The 22,080-nt window shown below is 53.9% G+C and overlaps 1 protein-coding gene across 2 annotated transcripts; it reads left to right on the top strand.

The window, feature by feature from the left end:
• Positions 1-6,665: 6,665 nt before the first annotated feature.
• Positions 6,666-10,243, top strand: SPON2 (spondin 2). 2 transcript variants are annotated; one of them, XM_067734811.1, is made up of 6 exons: positions 6,674-6,898; positions 7,323-7,548; positions 7,911-8,134; positions 8,213-8,404; positions 8,506-8,677; positions 9,838-10,243. In XM_067734811.1, the coding sequence occupies exons 2-6, from the start codon at positions 7,326-7,328 to the stop codon at positions 10,020-10,022; spliced, it is 996 nt and encodes a 331-aa protein (XP_067590912.1). In that variant the 5' UTR covers positions 6,674-6,898; positions 7,323-7,325; the 3' UTR covers positions 10,023-10,243. The 2 variants fall into 2 exon arrangements, with proteins under 2 accessions (XP_067590913.1, XP_067590912.1); XM_067734812.1 differs by lacking the exon at positions 8,506-8,677 and having other exon boundaries at positions 6,666-6,898.
• Positions 10,244-22,080: the final 11,837 nt, after the last annotated feature.

Raw genomic sequence — 22,080 nt, 5'->3', positions numbered from 1 at the left:
ATTGATCCTCTGTCTGCAACCTTGCTAAGCTCATTTACTAGCTCCAACACTTTTGTGCGGATTCCTTTTGGCTTTGTATACAAAACCGTGCCATCCGCAAACAGAGATAGTTCTACTTCTACTCTGTCAACCGGTTGCCTTTTGTTTCATTTTCTTGCCTAATTTTCCTGGCTAGAACCCCCAACACAGTGTTGAATAGAAGGAACAGGAGGGGGCAGCCTTGTCTTGTCCCTAAGTTTAGGGGGAAAGCTTTCCTTTTTCTTTTCTTGCAATGGCTTTACCTAGTTTTGGTATCAGGGTAATACTAGCCTTGTAGAATGAGTTGGGAAGTGTTCCCTCTTCTATTTTTTTGGAAGATTTAGAGAAGGATTGGTGTTAATTCTCCTTTAAATATTTTGTGAAACTCACCGGTGAAGCCATATGGTCCTGGACTTTTCTTTATGGTAAGTTATCTTTTATAACTTACCACAATCTCTTTATTATAGATCTATTCAGATTTTCTATTTCTTCTTCCGTCAGCATTGGTAGTTTGTGACTTTCTAGGAATTTATGCATTTCATGTAGGTTATATTGGTGTACTTTTGTTCATAGGATTCTCTTATAATTCTTTTTTATGTCTGTAAGGTCATTAATAATGTCTCCTATTTCACTGCTGATTTTAGTAATTTGAATCTCCTCTTTTTTTTTCTTGGTCTAGCTGGTCAATTTTCTTGATCGTTTCAAAGAACCATCTTTTGTTTTCATCGATTTCTCTCAATTTTTGAAATTCTCCGTTTCATGCATTTCTGCTCTAATATTTATTACTTCCTTCTCCTTGATTCGGAATTAGTTTGCTCTCCTTTTTCTAGTTTCTTTAGGTGGATGGTTAAGTTACTGCTTTGAGACCTTATTTATTTCCTTCTAAGTACTGCTTTGCTTCATCCCATAAGTTTCCATATATTGTGTTTTCATTTTCATTTATCTCAAAAGTATTTTCTAAATTATAATGTGATTTTTTTCTTTGACCCATTGGTTACTAAGGAGTACAAGGTTTAATTTCAATGTATTTTTTAATTTCCCAAATGTCCTCCTGTTACTGATTTTTAATTTCATTCCGTTGTGGTGAGAGAACATATCTTGCCTGATTTCCATCATTTTACGTTTGCTGAGACGTCTTGTCACGTGGTCTGCTCTGGAGATGCTCCGTGCGCTGAAGAGCACGGCTGCTGGGCCGAGTCTGCCCTGGGTCTGCAGAGTAGCTCACGTCCTCTGTTTCCTTTGGATCTGCTGTCTTGTTGCTTCATCCGTCATTGAAAACAGGCTGTTGAAAGTCGACAGGCCCCAGTGATTATTGTTGAACTGCCCGTTTCACCCTTCATTTGTCCGGTTTGCTTCACGCGCTGTGGGACTCTATTGTGAGACGCACATGCTTTATAACGGTTACATCTTCCTGACGGATTCGCCTGCCATCATTATCAAACGCCCTTCTCTGTCTCTTGTAACCGTATTTGTCCTGAAGCCTCTTTTGCCTCCTATGGTAGAGTCACTCTCACTTTTGTTTACCGTTTGGTTCATCTGGTTCATCCTTTTATGGGGGGGCTCCGAACCAAGTCAAATACAGACAGCCTTGCAAGCGGGGGTCTTCCAGGAAACCACCGGACAGGTCAAATAATGACAAGTTTCTGGGGACACTCGGCTCCATTCTGATCCCTCCAGTGGCGCTGGGTTGTTGGTTTTCACCGTGAATCTGGGCTGTCAATTTTCAACGCTACTACAGAGCTGGAGGGTGGGGCATGGGCCTAGGGCAAATTAAAACACCTAATAGCTTGGAGAGGATGCGGGGAACCTGGAACCCTTGTGCACTGTTAACAGGAATGTGAAATGGTGCAGCAGCTGTGGAAAACAATGTGGCTGTCCCTCAAAACATTAAAAACGGAGCTACCAACTATACTTCAACAAAAAAAAATTTAAAAAAAGAATTTCCATATGATTCAGCAATTCTACTTCTACCCAAAAGACTTGAAAGCAGGGTCCTGAAGAGATATTTGTGCCAGCTTGTTCGGCAGCTAAGATGTGGAGGTGCCCATCGTCAGATGAATGAATAAGCAAAGTGTGGTACATACGTACAGTGGACTATTATTCAGCCTTGAAAAGGAAGGGAATCCAATGAAGGAAGTCAAACACCAACCGGCCACTATGTGACTATTTGCATCAAGCATAACAAGAGGCAAAAATAACTGATAAAGTTGGAAATTAGGACAGTGCTCACTTTGGGGGTGGTAGTGACTGGACGGTAACAGAAGAGGGGGTTTCACGTGTTCTTAAATTTCTACTCCTTGATCCAATTACTGATTACATGAATGCCTTCCATTTCTGAGAATCCACTGGGCTACAGTCAAGGAAAAATATAATTTTCTTTATGTCCGTTACACTTTGTAAACATTGACTTACAAGAAAAAAAAATTACGGGGACATCAAAAGACACCTGCTACAACATGGACGAACCCAAGAATATTATGCTGAGTAAATAAGCCAGATAGAAAAGGACACACACTGTATGACTGCACTCAGATCATGTCCCTAGAGTCGTCAAAACGACAGAGACGAAAAGTAGCGTGAGGGTTTCCGGGGCTGAGAGGAGGGGCCGGGGAGCCATTGCTGCAAAGGGACAGAGTTTCAGATTCAGAAGATGCAAAGTTCTGTGGACGGAGGGTGGTGACGGCGGCACAACAATGCGAATGTGCTTAATGCCACTGAGCTGTCACTGAAAAATGGTTGAGATGGGAAAAAACAAAAGCCTCACAGCTGCTCTTACCAAGATTCAGCTAGTTTTCTTGATTGAAAAACAGAAAACAAAAAACAGCTCTCCAAGGACTGCTGCAAGCTTCTGGTTAATTTCCAGAGTACAGAAAAAGTCGGTTCTGACCGCTTTTGCCTATTTTCTCCTTGCTATTACAACGGACAGTGTTTCCGGAGGTCCTCACTCTGCCATTTTTGCTGAGGTCCTGGCATCTTAACTGGGATGGAGACACAGCAAATTCTGCTGCACAGACAGTCCTGTGTTTCTGGAAGCCGGCTGCTGAGCAGAGGAGGGAACGCTCATGTTTACAGCCAGACGGAAGCATATCTCCTCCCAGGCCTGCGGTCGGCGGCCATGGGGGCCTCCTCCGTGCAGGTGAGGCTTGGTGAGAGCCCCGGCTCCCCTGGCCCTTCTGCAAGCCAGGCTTGCTCGCAGGGGTGACACCCACAGAGGCCGAGCCAGCGGCGAGGCCCCCACTGGGCCTCCCTGCACGAGCACGGGGAGCCGGGTGCTGTGGGGGGGCTCAGCTCGCCCAGCACCCATCCTGGTGCCTCCCGGACCCAGGGTTCCCTGACCTGACTCAGGCCCCACCAATCGGAAGTGCTAAGAGACCTGAACCCAGGATGGAGTGAGGTGAGAAGGAGGGAGGGAGTGAGGTCTCCGGGCAGGTGGGCAGCTGCTCACAGCTGCCTTCCTCAGACTCTGGGCTGCAGGACTCCCGGGGCAAATCCCTGTCTGCTCGGGCAGACTTACTTCTCTGGAGGAGCCAAGACTGCAAACAAGGCAGGGCCGACCAGGCCTTCTGGGGCCCTGTCAGGAGGGGCTCTCCCTGGGACCTGAGACGGGAAGAGGCCGGCCGGGAAAGAGCTGTCCAGATAGAGGGAGCCGCAGTGCAAAGGCCCTGGGGCACACGGGGAGGAGGTGCTGGGACAGGAGGGTGGGCGGGCAAGGGGCCAGCAGGGTGCTGGGAGGGCTCAGCCTCGGGGATGGGAAGCCCGTGTGCGGGCTGTGGCGTCTGGCAGGAACTTGGCCCTCGGTCAACGTCTGGTGAGGGGACAGACCAGCAACAAGCGCGTGCCTGTCAGCCGGCCCCTGAGGAGCCAGATTCCACGCCAGGTCTGGGTGCTCCCAAGGAGATGGGCGTCCCCACACCCAGGGCCCCACCTGAAAGAGCCCTTGTTACCCCGGCCTCAAGAGCCCCTTGGCCAGGATACAAATGGAAGGTCCCGCCGGAGCCCAATGCCCTTCAGGCCCCTAGGGTCCTGGGCCGTGGCAGGGCCCCAGCCCGGGGCACGGACATGACCACTGCGTCCCCAGCATCCCGTGTGCCTGGCCCAGCCTCAGCGGCTCACACAGGGACTCCTGCTAACTCCACGCCCCACCGGGGCCAGTTGGGGCGGCCCAGACCCCGCCCCAAGTCCACCACAGGCAACAATCAGCTAGACGACACCTTTGAGAACCGCCAGCCCCTGGGAGGACAGTGTCAGCGGCTCGCCCTGCGCTGTGCACTCATTTGAGCTACAGTGGCCCTGGGGGGGGGGGGTCTGGGGTCAGGGTGCCCGGTGCAGCCATCGGAGTCGTGGGTGAGCGGGGGATGTAGGCAGGCCTGGGAAGCGGGGCTTGGACAGGGCTCTGCCACTGGGGCAAGTGGGGAGGGGCAGCAGTCAGCGAGTGTGGAGTCTGCAGAGGCCTGGCCACAGCACAGCCCTGAGCCTCGGTCCCCCGAAGCCACTTCGGGGTGACTGACCATAGACTGACTTACGGGAGGGGACCCTGGCCTCAGTGTCGGCCAAAGAACCATGCAGTCGCCGAAGAACAGAATTCCACCCACAGATGCACCCAGGTCCCCAGCCCCACAGCCTTGGGGAGCAGGGCTTCTGTCCGTTGGGGTCACTCCCGTGTGCCCGGCGCTGAGACCCGGGAGGTGCCGGACATGCGTTTGCAAAGGGATGACTTTACCCGGCGGGGGGCACCTGTGTGCAGAGGAGCCTGCCGTCAAGTGCTGCTCAGATGCCGCCTCACCTGGTGCCTGTGACGGACGGGGCACCGCCTCCTGGCTGGTGGAGGAGCCCGGGGCTCAGAGTGTAAGCTGACCCCGACTGGCCAGGCTGCCCCGCCGGAGACCCAGCCCAGGCCAAGGGGCCACAGGCCGCCGGTTCCCAAGGCTCCGTCTGCATCCCTCTCTGAGCAGGGCACCCCGTGCCCCGCTGCGTCCCAAGGACTCCTCAGGCATGCTCTCAGGGTCACTCCAACACCAAAGCAAGTACCTCCCTGTTCACCCTCCCCCAGGCCCCTCCCAGGGGAGCCCTGAGCAAACAGAAGGGCCAGCCTTCAGTCCGCACTGGCCGCACGTCGAGGTGGGGCCCCGGGAGGGCAGAGCTGTGGGTGTGAGGCGTAGGACGGGAGCCTCCTGTAAAATGGGGCGAGCCCTGAGGCCCCCGCGGCCACTGGACGGTGGGCCAGGGCTGCGCAAGCACGTCCTCGCTTCCTGGCACGAAACGGCCCAGGCCCACCTCCCACTTTCTCTCCTCAAACCCGGATCAGCCACTTCTCCAAGGACACGGTGTGAGCAAAGACACCCCTGCCTGTTCTGCTGGCGCTCGCGAGGGTGTGGGGACGTCCCCAGAGGCCACGTGGCACATCCACGTGTGACGAGCCTTCCGAGCTCCAGCTGCGTCCCTGCACGGCTGGCCTTTCTGCGCGGATGCCAACTAGCATGACACGCACCTCGGAGCGACTGCGGGGTGGCGGTGACCGTCCCACGTCTCCCAGGAAGCCAGACAGAAAAAGATCTGCACTCCCTGCTTTTTTCACAAAGGTTTTCTTTTTGAAAAAGAGTTGTTTTTCATAAAGCATTGCTATTTATGTTAATGTGCAGTAGGTTTAGTTTTGTTATTTCTAAGTGAATTGATAAGTATTCCAAGCATTTCCATTAGGATCTCAAACACGGTGAGATCGATGGATGTCACCCACACAAACAGAAGCTCCTTGTGGGTCTCAGTGACTGTTCAGAGTGTAAGGGGTCCCGAGATCAAAGTGTTTGAGAACCACTGCGTTGGGCTCTGCCGGGAGCCTGAGGACCCGCAGTCTGAACGCGGTGCTCACAGCCGCTTCCCGGCGGTTGTGTTGTTTACTTGAAATACGGTTAGGTCATTTGTTTTTGTTTGCGTTCTATTCTTGTGGGTTCTGTTTATTTTTCTCTCTCTTTTTTGGAATGTGTAAAACATTAACGCGGTTTCAAAACTCCGAATGCTTCCTTTTAAGCTTTAAAGCTCCCTGGGCGGTTCTTACAAGCCAGACCACCCCACTGTCCTTGTCCTTCCCGGCTCCCAGGCCCCGTGATGAGGGTTCTGGAAATGTTCTCCTGACAGGGAGCAGAGATAAGAATCCGCTGGCATCTTCTTCTGTATGCCAGGCATCCTTGGAGCTCTTCCCCATGCAGGGAAGTTGGGGGGCCCGGGGTCACCTCCTGGCCCTTGGGGAAGGCGGCCTCATGGCTTCGACTCCCCTCGGGGGGACGGTCCAGATGCCCTGGCCACGGCGTGGACAGCGTGGCTCCCCCATGCAGCTCTGCACGCGGGAAGAAGGCAGCTGTGTCCGCTGAACCCAGGACCCCTGCTTCCCCGCCCGCCCCCAGCACTCGGACAGACGGACAGATGTCAGGCCTGACTGTGGCCCCCACGTCCCAACCTGCCCTGCGGGCAGTGCACGCTGGCGGCCCTGGCCCAGTTCTCTTCCCAGCTGCTGGCTTTGGCACCCCCTCCGGGGAGACACCAGGGAGGGCCTGATGGGAAAGGAGAGAACTGGGGGGAGAGGGAGGGCGGGAGGAAAAGACAAAGGAAGGGGTGCGGCGAGTGGCCGGCGCCCAAGGGAGGAGTGACCTCAGCGCTGAAGCAGCATCTGCTCGCGTCAGAGCAGGCGGGCGGCCAGGCCAGCTCCAGCACTGAGGTCCCTTTCTCTCCCTCTCCCCGCGTCCTATCTGCCGCTCCTCTCCGGCGGCCACGGTGGCGGACCTGGGGCCTCATTGGCCGGCTGGGTGCCGCGTCTGCAGCATAAATTGGAGCTCTGGGCTCTTGCTGGGACGTTCGGCTGCCCACAGCCTCCAGTCGCTCTTGCTGGGTGAGTACTGCGTGCGCTGGCCCCAGCCCCGCAGCCGCACTGGCCTCCTGGCGCTGCCCCCGCCCAGAAACCCGCAGCACCCCAAGAGGGGCAGCACCCCAAGAGGGAGGCCCATCTAGTCCGGGGCACGGCGACCCTCCTGGTTCCCGGGGTTCCCTCAGACGGCAGCGCCAGAGGTGTTTCCCCCAGGAAAGCCGCAGGGCGCTGAGCTGGCTGTGAGCTCCGTGCCAGGTGTAACCGGCCAGGCACCTTGGGTTCCTGTAACCCAACACGGCTTGGCTTTCCAGCCACGGGGTGAGGCCCAGCTGGAGCCTGGAGAGGGAACGTGGAGGGAGGTGCCCGGCGTCCTCGGGGACCTGTAACCAGGGGCCGTGCGCAGGGCATCGGGGACCAGCGGTGCAGCATGTGGCCCCCCTTCTTGTAGGTGATGGGAACCCCGAGTCCGGCTGCCCCCTGGGGCGGAGCCCTCTGGGCCCTCCTCCTGGCCACACTTGGCTGCTCGGCCGGCCAGCCGCTGGGGGGAGAGTCCATGTGCACGGCCCAGCCCCTGGCCAAGTACAGCATCACCTTCACGGGCAAGTGGAGCCAGGCATCCTTCCCCAAGCAGTACCCACTGTTCCGCCCACCCGCGCAGTGGTCATCCCTGCTGGGTGAGTGCAGTCCCTGCCGTCCCGTGCCCGGCGGGCCTGGCGGTGACCCCCACTGCTCGGGAGGGTACGGTCATCTGACCGTGGCCCCGCACTTCACAGCGTGGAGGGGACCTCACCCAATTCACTTCAGTGCAGGAGGTCCTGGCTGAGTGCCTACTGTGTGCCAGCAGCAGTGTCCTGGGCTTCGGGGACGTGGCGGGGCAGGGTGGCCTGGGTCATGGGAAGGGCCGGCCGGCTGCCCGTCCTACCCGCGAGGCGCCGGGCAGTGTGAGGCCACCTGCGGGACATCCCGCCCGGCCCCACGAGGGGCGGGACGGTGCCCAGGGGTGATGCTTACACGGGTGGGTGCTGGTGGTGCGCAGGGGCAGCGCACAGCCCCGACTACAGCCTGTGGAGGAAGGGCCAGTATGTGAGCAATGGGCTGAGGGACTTCGCGGAGCGCAGCGAGGCCTGGGCACTGATGCGGGAGATGGAAGCTGCCGGGGAGAAGCTGCAGAGCGTGCATGGCGTGTTCTCAGCCCCAGCCGTGCCCAGCGGCACCGGGCAGACGTCCGCGGAGTTTGAGGCCCACTCCAGGCACTCGCTCGTGAGTGGGGCGGCGTGGACGGTGGGCGGGCGGGCAGGAGGGGGGCGCGGGGGCTGCCGCTGAGCCCTCGGCCCCCAGGTGTCCTTCGTGGTCCGCATCGTCCCCAGCCCCGACTGGTTCGTGGGCATCGACAGCCTGGACCTGTGTGACGGGGGCCGCTGGAGGGAGCAGGTGGTGGTGGACCTCCACCCTTACGATGCCGGGACCGACAGCGGCTTCACCTTCTCATCCCCCAAGTTCGCGACCGTCCCGCAGGACACGGTGACCGAGGTGAGGGGATGGCAGCTCTCTGGGCGGCGCTCCCCGGGAGGACAGTGAGGGGGCGGGGCTGGCCCTTCCTGACCCATCTCCGGGCCGGGCCCCTCCTGCAGATCACGGCCTCCTCTCCCAGCCACCCCGCGAACTCCTTCTACTACCCGCGGCTTAAGTCTTTGCCTCCCATCGCTACGGTGACCCTGGCGCGGCTCCCGCACAGCCCCAGGGCCTTCCCGCCCGCCCCGGCCTTCGGGGGCGGGGGCAACGAGGTCGCCGACAGCCTGCCAGGTGAGCCCAGCTCCCACCCCTCCGTAGCGCCCACGGCCACCCCCCAGCCCCGCTTCACATGCGTGCTCCTGGGTTGCAGGCGCTCGGGCTGGCGGGCAGCCGCGACGTTCACCACTGGCTGCGCCGGAGCAGGAGCAGCACTTGGGTTTGGGGGTCAGTCGGGACTTGCTCGGACATCACCTGGTCCTGAGCTCCCGCTCCAGCTCTTACCTCTCACCCTAAATAACCCTCGAAGGCCAGTGCCCGCCCCAGGGGGAACGCCTGTGAAGTGACACCCGCTGCTTTCACAGGGGCAGCCCCGCCCCCGCGTGCGCCCCGCCCCCAGGGCCCTTGGTCCAGGGCTCAGCCCTGCGCCGCCGGCCCGCCCCACGCAGAGCACCCGTCGCCAGGCCACAGAGCTGGGTTGCGTGGCCGCGTGGAGTGTGAGGACGGGTCAAACCGGGAGAGGCTGCCGGTGCTCAGAGGGCGGGGCAGCGCCGCCGGGGCTGCGTGAACCCGCGTCTCCGAGCGGCTTCAAAAGCAGGATGGGAGCATTTGGTTGGGACGCTGGTTCTGAGAGATTTGGGATTTGGTTCATTCGACTCCAAACTGAAGAGTTAACTCGTGCCCAGCATTTTCAACTGAAAGCCTTTCACACTTCCACAGCCCAGAGTGAGTCGGAGAGGCCCCAGGCCCTGCCCGGTGTCCCCGCTGACCCCTGTGTGCCCTCCTGGCAGCGGGTCGGTGGGGGCGGTGCCGCCCGCGGGGGAGGGGCGAGCGGTGCGCAGGTGCCGGGCGAGCGAGGGGGGCCGCGGCCCCAGTGTGGCCAGCCTCCCGAAGGGTCCGCACCTGGAACAGCAGCGCAGCGGTGGAGACCCTGCCGGTCTGTGCCCACGTCAGAGAACGTTTCACGACAGGATCTCCGCTCTCCCCCCGCCCCACGCCCCGCACCCCGGAGAGCGGGGATCCAGCCGGCATCGGGCTCTCAGGGCGGAAACCTTCACCCAGTCGCTCGGGGGTGGCTTTTCGGGGGTGTGCTTGGTGGCGTCGCCCTGGAGGTGGCCGGAAAGCGCAATGATAAAATCAGGAGTTTCCCGGCCAAGTTCGGAGGCGGTGTCGGGCGAGGACCCCCTTCCTCTCCCGCAGCCCCGCCTCGCTCACCGTCCTCCTTGCGCCCCCAGCTCCGGAGACGCCGCTGGACTGCGAGGTGTCGCTGTGGTCGTCCTGGGGGCTGTGCGCAGGCCCGTGCGGGCGGCCCGGGGCCAAGAGCAGGACGCGCTACGTCCGTGCGCGGCCCGCCAACCACGGGGCGCCCTGCCCGGGGCTGGAGGAGGAGGCCCCGTGCGTCCCCGACAACTGCGTCTGACGCCTCCGAGCCCCCTGAGCCCCGCCGCCGGCGACCTCCGCGCAGAGACTGGCACCTGGCCCGGCGGCCGCGCTGCACGAGAGGCACACCCCGGCCGTGAAATACCTCAGACCTGGTCGCCAGGCAGCCGCCCGGGGCCGCCGGGTCGCCGGCGCGAGACCAACACCTGCCTCCTCGCGTTCCCATCCCAGCTCTTGAATAAAGACCAGCAGGAGACCTGACACCCGGTGCTGTGGTCTGTGTGTCCTGGGCAGGCGCCGGGTGAAGGCGGGGCCGGCAGATGGGCCACCAGACTTCCCTGATGAGCAGGTGTCACCCTGCGGGGAGGAGCCAGTGGACCACCACGCGCACACACACGCGGCGCGCACACACACGGCACATGGGGAACTCAGAGGACCAGCATTACCGCCCCCCCCCGGGCCTCTGACCATCGAGGCCCCTGGCCTCGCAGGGGGGGCCCTGAGGCCTCACTCCCGACCTGCCCTAGCCCTTGTCTGAGGTCGGGGTTCACGACCTCGTCCTGCCGGTGTGGATCCCGACTGGTCCCTCAGGGGACTGCCTGCTCCCTTGACGCCCCCAGACCACTCTTTCTCCTGCTTGGCCTCCTTAGACGCAGAGCCCTCGGCCGCCCACCGCCCAGCGCCACGCCCTCTGCCCTCCTCAGCCTGCTCCGGCCGGTTCTCGGCTCTCGGGCCCTTTCTCTCCCTCGTGGAGATCCACTCGCCCACCCTCTCCATTCCCTTAGGGTCACCTGTCCACCTGAAGGTTGCTCTGGGCGGCCCCCCGGGCTCCCCACGGCCTCGGTCCTCGCTCGAGTCAGCACAGGTGACCCTCCGTGTCCCGTCCAAGCGGCTTCCTCAGGCCCTCCCCCGAGCTCCGCGCACCTGCCGCGGGGTCTCCGTCACCAGTCTCCCCTCTGTGCCCCTTGTCCCTCTGCCCCAGCAGACGTGCTCCCCCTTCCACCCAAGGACACGGTTCTCTTGGGCCCGCCCCCGCCGGCTTGCAGACACGCCTGGAAAGGGCTCTCGCGTTTCCCACCAGCGCCTACCCGTCCTCGCAGCCGCCCCCCTCTCCCTGCCGTCCAGGGCCCTGTCTGCCCATCCCTGCACCTGGGGGCCCGTGACTTTGCTCCTGTTCCTTGCCCCGCATGTGCCCTTGACCCCCAGGCTCCCGCCCCAACCCCCCACTGGCCTGTCTCCTCTGATGGCGCCCCTCTCCTCCCTGACACCCCTCCCCACGAGCTCGCCCTCGGACCCCCCCACCTCATCCTCTCCACAACAGATTTCTATCCCCCACGGTCATCTTGACCCTTGACCTCAGGGAGGAAGGAGTGGAAGCAGTCGCTCCCAGTCAGGGGTTGGAAGCCCAGCGGAGCCCTGCTCGACAGACGGCACGGGTGCTAGGAGGGGGCTCGTGTGCCCGAGGTTCCCAGCAGACGCGCTCCATGCACTTACGGGCACAGTGCTCCCCAGTGGGGGTGCCAGCCCGCACCCCACCAGGCGCCGCACCCGCATCCCGCATCCCTGGCTCCCTGCACGTCACTGGAGCGCCACCCTGTCCAGATCCCTGGGAGTCCAGGGGCACAGACCTTCCTGCCCCGCAGGCACCCAGCAAGCGGCCCTGGGGTGCAGGGCAGGGGCAGCGGGACTTCAAGTGATTGAGAAGCCTGATTTGCTTCATGTATTTGGCAGGAGCCCTGACACTGAGTACCAGACAGAGGAGCTGGCTGGTTTGGCAGAGGGCGGCCACTGGTGAGCAGTGGCGCAGCAGCCAGACTCCACCCTGAACAGCCCCTCTGACCTCTGAACCCTCTGCCCGGTGTCTGAGGCGCTCGCAGCGGCAGCCCCAGCATGGGAGCCAGCGCACAGCCGGCCCTGCGAGAGCACAGCCTCCGGCACGGGGCTCTGCACGGAGAACACGATTCCCGAACGCACCCCGACGCTCGCCGGGCTTGCGGTCTGAGACCACAGCAAAGGTCTGAAAACCCCACCTAACATCCCGAGGCACTGAGGAGAAATAAGCATAGGCGCCCCCTGCAGGCCGCACTGCGGACTCGGACTCAGAATCCCCACCTTGACGCGCACTCAACTCAAACCCCCCGAACACGGGAAAGCGGCGCCCCTCACCTGGAGGAGACACCAAGCTCCAAAATCAGACCACAAAGCCATTGACCTCGGGATGATCCCGTGTGAGACGCAGCCATTGACCTCGGGATGATCCCGTGTGAGACGCGGCCATCGACCTTGGGATGATCCCGTGTGAGACGCGGTGAAGCGGGCTGACTGTGTCATCCACACCTGGGCTCAAAACTCAAGGGTACCACTGAACCGAGCATGTAACGCAATTACAGATTGAACCCTGAATCAATGGGCTAAACGCTCTGGTCAAATGAGAGACTGTAGGCTGGACTCACAAAGCACGCGCCATTTACAGGACAGGGGCCACCCTGTGAGAACACTGAAAGGCCGGGGAAAGATAGTGGGGGGCACCCCTGGGACACCCATGTCCACCCCCCTCCTTCTGGAGCACAGGCTTGGGTGGGGCCAGAACATCTACTGCCCGCGTGGGAGCGCGAGTCAACATGGAGGCGCCTGTGCAGAAGGCTCGGCCGGCACCCGGAGGACAGCACCCTGGACAGTGCCCAGGGCTTAGAGCGGATCGGAAACGAGTTTGGCGTGTTCAGGAACGAGACTTGAAGGAAGCACATGCTGAAAGCAAACTGTAAAGGAATCCTGCACTAGGTGACGCTCAGGCTCTGACGAAGAGGGGCTGGGGCGCTGCTGCCACTGGCGCTGGTGATGTGGGTGTGGGGCTGGCGCTGCTGGTGCCGGTGCTGGTGATGTGGGTGTGGGGCTGGCGGTGCCGCTGGTGCTGGTGATGTGGGTGTGGGGTTGGCGCTGCTGGTGCCGGTGCTGGTGGTGATGTGGGTGTGGGGCTGGCGGTGCCGCTGGTGCTGGTGATGTGGGTGTGGGGCTGGCGGTGCCGCTGGTGCTGGTGGTGATGTGGGTGTGGGGCTGGCGCTGCTGGTGCCGGTGCTGGTGGTGATGTGGGTGTGGGGCTGGCGGTGCCGCTGGTGCTGGTGATGTGGGTGTGGGGTTGGCGCTGCTGGTGCCGGTGCTGGTGGTGATGTGGGTGTGGGGCTGGCGGTGCCGCTGGTGCTGGTGATGGTGTTGGTACTGGTGGTGGTGGCGGAGGTGATGTTGATGGTGGTAGTGGTGGTGGTGATGCAGGTGGCGGTGCTGTTGGTACAAGACGCTCTTTCAGGAAGGTGGTTGGGGACGCCCTCCTGACAGGCCCCTCCAAGCAGAGCTCTGAAGGAGGGAGGGAAAGCCTTGCAGAGATATGGCAATGAGTGTCCGGGCAGAGGAACAGCGAGAGGCAGAGGACACAGCCAGGGGGCCTGTGTGGCCAGCACAGAGGGCAGGGGTAGCCCGGCAGGAGGCCGGGGCAGACAGGCTGTGAGCTTCTGCTCCTGAAGAGGTGAAGAGTGGATGGGGCGTCACAGGAGGGCTTTGAGTAGAGAAATCACTCATCAGTGCGCATTCTAAATGGCTGTCTGGTCATTTTGAGAGCAGAGTGTAGGGGGGCAAAGGCAGAAAAAGAGAGAGTTAGGGGCCACTGCACTAACCCAGAGAAGAGGGAGGTTTGGGCCACAAGGATATGGTGGAAGGGGTTGGAAGTTAATGAATTCCAGGCTTACTTTGATGTAAAGGCAGGAACGGTACTCACAGACTGGAGGCTAACGGTACGTCCCCCAGCCGGCTGCGTCGGCCCAGCCCACCTCAGAGCGTTAAGTTCAGCAGGGTCCTGGCTTGAATGGGTCGGCCCGGGTAGGGGGGACCAGCGCGGACAGGCTCCCTCCTGAGGGAGTGCACCACATGTCAAATAGATGAGGGACACCGGGCCAAGCAAAGTGATCCCAGCATCTATGCTAATGCCTGAAGGCCCCGCACATGGGCTAGAAAGGCGACTGCTGGGATTTCAGGGGGCTGCTGGCTGGGCCAGACAGACAGCAGCCCTCTGTGTGGGTGGCCGGACACAGAGCCAGCCCATTGCAAAGGAGGCAGAAGTGGTGAGAATGTCCACTGCTGGAGAAGGCAGGGGAGATCATGAAAGCAAGCAGGTCACGGGGATGGGGTGAGCAGTGGGTGGCACTGGGGGGACGGAGGCAGAGGGTAGGACATTGAGGAGTGACAAGAGGGGGCTTCCTGGCAGAGATGGTGGGCTGCAAACCCTATTCCCACCCAAACCCCACTGTTTAGATGGCATGATCCAGATGCCTGCCTGGGGTGCTAGGTCTGCTCGTACACCCTGAGGAGGCTTCTTCCACCACCACTGCACGACTAGACCCCACACTCTGGATGGAAACGCCACTTGAGACGCTGCCCTTTTCCTAAGAGATAGGGGAGAACTGTCACCCCCTCGTCCACTTCTACAAATAAGCAAACAAAAACTGAACGGGGCCTGGAGCAAAGAGGAGCTGGGGTTAAGCCACATAAGTAAGCGCATGAGCTGCGGGGTGAGGGCTGAGCTGGGGCTGAGCTTAGGTCAGCGGCAGGACGGGGAAGACGACCAGCCTCCTGCGCCAAGTTCAGCCCTCAAGGTCAGCAGCAGCTCCTGAGTAAGGGAAGAGCAGAAATTAATCTCTCTGTAGAAAGCTTTCCCAGCTCCCACCCATCAAAACCAAGCAGTGAGTGCCACACAGAAATCACCAATTAAACAAGAAGACAAGTCACTAAAATTGAAGGTCAGCAGAAAAAGACCCAAGATCACAGGTAATGAAATTGTCAGAAATAAAATATAGAACAATGGCAACAAAAAATGACCAATTAACACGGGATAATTAGAAACAAACAGATAAATATGGAAAGGAAAAACTGTGCAGAATGACAAGTCCTCAGTCAGTTGAAGAGCTGAGCTAGGCGTAGCTGGAGAAAGAATTAGTGAACTGGAAGATATATGACCCAGAATGCAGCACACAGAGACAAAGAGATGGAAATATTCAAAAAGATATGGGATATAAAGTTATAAAATGTTTTAAGTTAAACACTCTGAAGGATATAATAGGGATAATGGAGAAGAGATAATATTTAAAGAAAAAACAGTACAAAAGTTACAGAACTGGCTAAAATAAAAAACACCTTTTAGACCACATGCTTTCGTATTTAAGAACCAGTGTTATTCTGTCCAACGGACACAGGAACCAAGAGACAGGGAAGATGGCAGAGTAGGAGGCACCTGTGAGGTGAGACTCCATCTCCCACCTGGACAGCAACTGCAGGGGAAGAACCCTCTGATGTAACCGTCTGGGAACTCTGGAGTCTGCTGATGGCTTCCAGGGGAAGCCTTGGATGGTAAACCGCAGTTCATTTTGGTCAGTTTCAGCTCTTGGTACCATAGAAGCTACCCACTCCACCTCCCCCAGACAGGAGGCCTGAGGCCAGGAGGCCATGCACCTGTTTCTGGAGCAGCCTGCCCACAGCCTGCAGGAACTGGTGGGGCAAAAAAGACCCTGTACAGATATTGGGGGCCTCTGCTCTGATCACTCATTGCTGCTTCTGATCACAGAGGTGCAGATGAACAGGCCCGCAGCCATTGTTGTTGCACCTCCCCCATTATTGCAAGACCCTCCCCCTCCAGCTGAAGTGACTTCCAGGGGACTTAAAAGGGTTGGCAACTTTCCCCACCCCTTCATTTTTTACTTTTTCTCCCTTTTGGGAACCAAACATTAAAGACAGGGACATTCAAAAACAACTGCAAATGCAGGGAAAATTATTGATGGAAACTGACCATGCACGCCCAGAAATGACCTGAGAAGACCTTAGGTTTACACCTTAGGCTGGTCCTCAGCACAGAGACAGCCTACAACTACGAACAACAGTAATAACACCAAACAGCAAACTCTGGGGAAGGGGGAGAATCTGATTTCCAGAATTACCACATTATGAGATCCGACTGTCCAGTGTTCAACAAAAAAGAACGATCACAAGGCCCACAAATAAACAGGAAAGGTACGGCCTACACACCTACACAGAGGAAAACATAAATCAACAGAAACTGCTCCTGAGAAGAGATCTAACGGCAAACACGCTGGACAAAGGCTTTAAAACAACTGCCTTAAAGGTGCTCAAAGAAGTAAAGGAAGATATGGGGAAAATCAAGAAAACAATGTGAAAACAAAACGGAAATACCAGTAAAGAGATGGAAGACCCATAAAGAAACCAAAAAGAAATTCTGGAGCTGAAAAGCATAATAACTGAAATTTAAAATCCACCAGAGGGATTCAAAGGCAGACTTTAGCAGGTAGAAGAATCAGTAAACTTAAAGCTAAGACAATGGAAATTATCAAGTTTGAAAAATAGAATGAAAACGATGAAAGAAGAGTGAACAGAGCCTAAGGGATGTGCAGGGCACCATCAAGCAGGGCAATGTGCATGCTTGGGAGTCGCAGAAGGAGAAGAGGAAGGAAAGGGCAGAGAGAACATCTGCACAAATAACGGCTGGAAACCGCTGGAATCTGATAAAAGACATCAAGACAAAAAGCCCAATGAACTCCAAGTAAAATGAACTCAAAGAGACCCCCACTAATACATATTATAATCGAACTTTCAAAAGACGAAGAATCTTGAGAGCAGCAAGAGAAGCAAACTGTCACATACAAGGGACCCTTAACAAGACTGTGGGGGCCAGAAGACTAATGTATTAAAAGTGCCAAAAGGAAAAAGAAGCTATCAACCAAGAATCCAGTATCTGGCAAAACTGTCCTTCAAAAGTGAGGGAGAAATGAAGACCTTCCCAGAAAAACAAAAGCTGAGGGGGTTCATGACTACTAGACCTGCCCTGCAAGAAATATCCTTCAGGTGAAATGAAAGGACATCTAAGCTGTATGGAGAAATAAATACCCCAGTAAAGGTAAATACACGAGCAATTATAAAAGCCAGTATCATTATAACACTGGTTTGCAACTGCAACTTCATTTTCTCCATGATTTAAGAGACGAACACGTTTAAAGAAAAAATTGTTAGTGTAACATCTAGTAATACTATAACTTTGGTTTGTAACAACAAATCTTGTTCTCTACATAATAGAAACAAGACACTAATGCATTTAAGGTAATTATGAGGTTGTGTTTCGGGGCATACAAGGCATAAAAGTGTAACTTTGTGGGGCTTCCCTGGCGGTCCAGTGGTTAAGACTCTGTGCTTCCACTGAAGGGGGAGTGGGTTCGATCCCTGCTCAGGGAACTTAGATCCCGCATGCCATGCGGTGCAGCCAAAAAATCTTTTTTAAAAAAAAAGAATAAAAAAAGGAAAATATAACAATTATAAACATTTACACACTTAATGACAGAATATCAAAATATATGAAGAAAAAACTGACAAAATTGAAGGGAGAAATAGACAGTTTTACAATAATAGTTGGAGACCTCAATACCCCACTCACAATAATGGATAGAACCACCAGACAGAAGATAAGTAAGGAAACAGAGGACTTAACCAACACCATAAACCAACTAGATCTAACAGACATGCACAGAACACTCTACCCAATGACAACAGTATACACAGTCTTCTCAAGCGCACATGGGACACTTTACAGAATAGATCATATGTTAGGCCACATATTAAGTCTCAATGGATTTTAAAAGGTGATATCATATCAAATGTCTTCTCCAACCACAACAGGATGAAGTTAGAAATCAACAGCAGAAGTAAAACTGGAACATTCACAACTTTGTGGAAATTAAACAACACACTCTTAAACCAATGGATTAAAGAGGAAATCACAAGGAAATTAGAAAATACTTAGAAAGGAATGAAAACAAAAACACAGCATACCAAAACGCATGGGATGCAGTGAAAATAGTGCTGGGGGGTGGGGGTGGGGGTTATAGCTATAAACACATTAAAAAACAGGAAAGAGCTCAAGTAATCAATCTACCTTTACAATCTAAGGAACTAGAAGAAGAAGAAAAAACTACAGAGCTAGCAGAAGGAAGGAAATAATAAAGATTAGAGATAAACAAAATACAGAATAGAAAAACAACAGAGAAAAGTCAATGAAACCAAAAGCTTGCTCTTTGAAAATACCAAAAAAATTGACAAACCTTTATCTATATGGACTAAGAAAAGAAGAGAGAAGACTCAACTTACTAAATCAGAAATGAAAGTAGGAACGTTAAAATCAATACTACAGAATAAAAAGGATTACAAGAATACTATGAATAACTGTACACCAATAAATTAGATAATTTAGCTGAAATGGACAAATTCCTGGAAATACAAAACCTACCAGGACTGGATCATAGAGAAATAGAAAATCTGAATAAAACTATAACTAGTAAGGAGATTGAATCAGTTGTAATAATAATAATAAATCTCTTGACAAGGAAGCTGGACCTGATGGCTTCACTGGTGAATTCTACCAAACATTTAATGAGGAACTAATACCAATCTTCTCAAACTTTCCAAAAAAATTTAAGAGGAGGGGACACTTCCTAACTCATTCTTTGAGGCCATTATCACCCTGAGCCAACGCCAAACAAAGACACTACAAGAAAACTACAGACCAATATCCTTTATGAACACCGATGCAAAAACCGTCAATAAAATATTTGCAAACTGAATTCAGCAGCATATTAAAAGGATTACACACCACAACAAAGCGGGATTTATTCCTGGAATGCAAGGACGGTTCAACATATGGAAATCAATCAATGTATTGAATATTATGACACATCAATAGAATGAAGGCAAAAGAAAACAACACATGATCATCTCAAGTGATACAGAAAAACCATCTGACAAATTTCAAATTGATGCAGAAAAGCATCTGACAAAATTTCATGATAAAAACATTCAAAAAACTGGAAATAGAAGGAAATTACCTCAACATAATAAAAGTCATTTATGAAAAACTCACCACAAGCATCATACTCAATGGTGAAAGAAAAAAGCATTTCCTCTAAGATCAGGAACAAAGCAAGGATGCCCACTTTCATCACTTCTATTCAACATAGTACCGGAGGTTCCAGCCAGAGCAATTAGACAAGAAAAAGAAATAAAAGGCAACTAAATTGGAAAGGAAGAAGTAAAATTGTCTCTGTTTGCATATGTTCTTAAACGTAAGAAATCCTAAACATCCCACCAAAAATCTGTCAGACCTAATAAATGAATTCAGCAAAGTACCAGGGCACAAAGTCAACACACAAAAATCAGTTGCATTTCTATTCATGAACAATGAAAAGTCTGAAAAGAAACTTACAAAAACAATTACATTTATAGCAGCCTCAAAAAGAAGAAAATACTTAGGAATCAATTTAACCAAGGAGATGAAAGACTTGTACAGTGAAAACTATAAAATATTGCCAAAGAAATTAAAGAAGACATAAATAAATGGAAACACATTCTATGTTCATGGATTGAAAGACTTAAAGTTGTGAGAATGCCAAAACGACCCAAAGCAAGCTAAAGATTCAATGCAATCCCTATCAAAATCTCAATGATGTTTTTTCAGAAATAGAAAAAACCATGCTAAAATTCATATGGAATCTCAAGGAAACTCAAATAGTCCAAACAATCTTGAAAAAGAAGACCAAAACTGGAGGACTTAAACTTCGGGATTTCAAAACTTACTACAAAGCTACAGTAATCAAAACAATTTGGTATTGGCATAAAGGCAGGGATATAGACGAATGGAATAGAATAGAGGGCCCCAATATAAACTCTTGAATATATGGTGAAATGATTTTGACAAGGGTGCCAAGACCATTCAATGGGGAAAGGACAGTCTTTTCAACAAATGATTCTGAGAAAATTGGATCTCCATATGTAAAAGAATGGTGTTGGACCCTTATCTATACCATGTACAAAAATTAACTCAAAATGTATCAAGAATCTAAATATAAGACCTAAAACAATAAAACTCTTAGATGAAAACAGTAGAAAAGCTTCATGACATTGGATTTGGCAATGATCTCTTGAATATGATACCAAAGGCAGAGGCAACAACAAGAAAAAACAGACAAATTGAACTTCATGAAAATTTAAAACTTTTATGCATCAAAGACACTAGCAACAGAATAAAAAACCATATATCTGATAAGGGATTAATATCCTGAATATATAGAGAACTCCTAAAACTCAACAACAACAAAAACAAACAACACGATTCAAAAATGGGTAAATGACTTGAATAGACATTTGTACGAAGAAGATATCAAACGGACAATAAGCACATGAAAAGATGCTCAATGTAACTAATTATTAGGGAAACGCAAATCAAAACTACAACGAGATACCACTTCACACCCAATAGGAGAGCTACTATCAAAAAACAGAAAAAAATGAGTGTTGGCCAGGATGTAGAGAAGTTGGGACCCTTGTGCATTGTTGGCGGGAATGTAAAATGGTGCAGCCACTGTGGAAAACAGTATGGCAGTTCCTCGAAATGTTAAAAGTAGAACTACCCTAGGATCCAGCAATTCCACTTCTGGGTATATACCCAAAAGAATTCAAAGCAGCCTCAAAGAGATATCTGTACACCCATGTTCGTAGCAACATTATTCACAATAGCTAAGATGTGGAAGCAACCCAAGTGTCCACTGATGCACGAATGGATTAACAAAATGTGCTACGTCCATAAAACGGCGTAAGAAGGAAAGAAATTCCACGATATGCTACAGCGTGGATGAATAAACCAGTCACAAAAAGACAGACACAGCATGACTCCACTTAGCTGAGCTACTCACAGCAGTCAGAATCATAGAGACAGAAAGCAGAAGAGTGGTTGCTAGGGGCTGGGCAGAGCGGGGAAAGGAGAGCTACTGTTCAATGGCTTCAGCTCCATGAGATGAAGAGGATTATGGAGATGCAAAGTGGTGATGGTTTCACAACAGTGTAAATGTCTTTAATACCACTGAACTGTACACTTAATATTGGTTAAGAAAGTAAATTTTGTTATGTGTAATTTACCACACACACAATAAAAGGACATAGGAGCCAAACTGAAGGGACTGCCACTGGCCAAATGTGGGGTCATGTGCGCATCTAGAAGAATAACGACTACAATATATGGGGAAAGCATTAAATACGTAACAACTCATGAGTTCATGATGATACAAGACGGAAGCCCCACTGGTCACCACAGGAGGTTACTGAGGCACCGGTGTCTCACTTTGGAAGTTGATAATTACAGGGAAAGAATCAAGCATGCAGCCTGCCTCTGCTGTGCGGACTGTACTTCAGGGTAACCCACCAGCTGATGAGGGACCGCTAAGGAGCTTGTCCGAGGTCACACAGGGGTACGTGAGGAGGCATTCCAGACGGGCCCACGTCTGGGCTGTGAACACCACCCCGTAGCCCTTCTCAAAGGGAAAGCATGGTGGTTGCTATGGTCTAAATGTCCCATCAAAATTCGTATGCTGGAACCCTAACGCCCAACATGATGGTGTTAGGAGGTCGGCTCTGGGATGTGATTAGGTCACGGATGGGACCAGTGCCTCACAGGAGGCCCCACAGAGCCCCCTCGCCCATTCTGTCACTTGAGGACACAGTGTGAGTGTGGCCCTCTGCAGCCCGGAAGCAGGCCCTCACCAGAACCCAACCAACCTCCAGAACCGTGAGAAACAAACGTCTATTGTCTGTGCACTGCGCGGTCTGTGGTGTTTGGTTGTAGCAGCCCAAACAGACTACGCGGGTGGTCAGGGAGGGACATGGCGTGGAGGACACGGGTCAACAGGAAGGGAAAGGCTGAAGCCCCCGATAGAGCAAGGTCCCTGACGACAAGGAGGAGGGCTCCAGTGCCAGGAGGGCTGGGGGCGCGGTCACAGGTGGAGACAGAGACAGAGGACCTGTGCCTGGTGGCCACTGCCTCCCACTAGGAATGCACCCAGCAGCCGCCCCACCCAGTGCCAGAAAGGCCACCGTGCACATCTTGTACTGAAGGCCTACTGTGTGCCTGGCACAGAGCTAGGACCTCCTACTACCGGCCTCACCTAGGCCCAACCACATTGCTGTGAGGTCAGTGCTACCACTAGCTCCCTGCTTTACAGATGACA

This window comes from Pseudorca crassidens, chromosome 4 (assembly GCF_039906515.1).
Source record: "Pseudorca crassidens isolate mPseCra1 chromosome 4, mPseCra1.hap1, whole genome shotgun sequence".
Lineage (NCBI taxonomy): Eukaryota > Metazoa > Chordata > Mammalia > Artiodactyla > Delphinidae > Pseudorca > Pseudorca crassidens.
This window is presented reverse-complemented; position numbering and strand designations above follow the sequence as displayed.

Coding starts and splice junctions, on each gene's coding strand:
- SPON2 (XM_067734811.1), top strand. CDS start 7,326: ATGGGAACCCCGAGTCCGGCTGCCCCCTGGGGCGGAGCCCTCTGGGCC. Junction 7,549..7,910: donor GCAGTGGTCATCCCTGCTGG/GTGAGTGCAGTC, acceptor GGTGGTGCGCAG/GGGCAGCGCACAGCCCCGAC. Junction 8,678..9,837: donor GGTCGCCGACAGCCTGCCAG/GTGAGCCCAGCT, acceptor TTGCGCCCCCAG/CTCCGGAGACGCCGCTGGAC.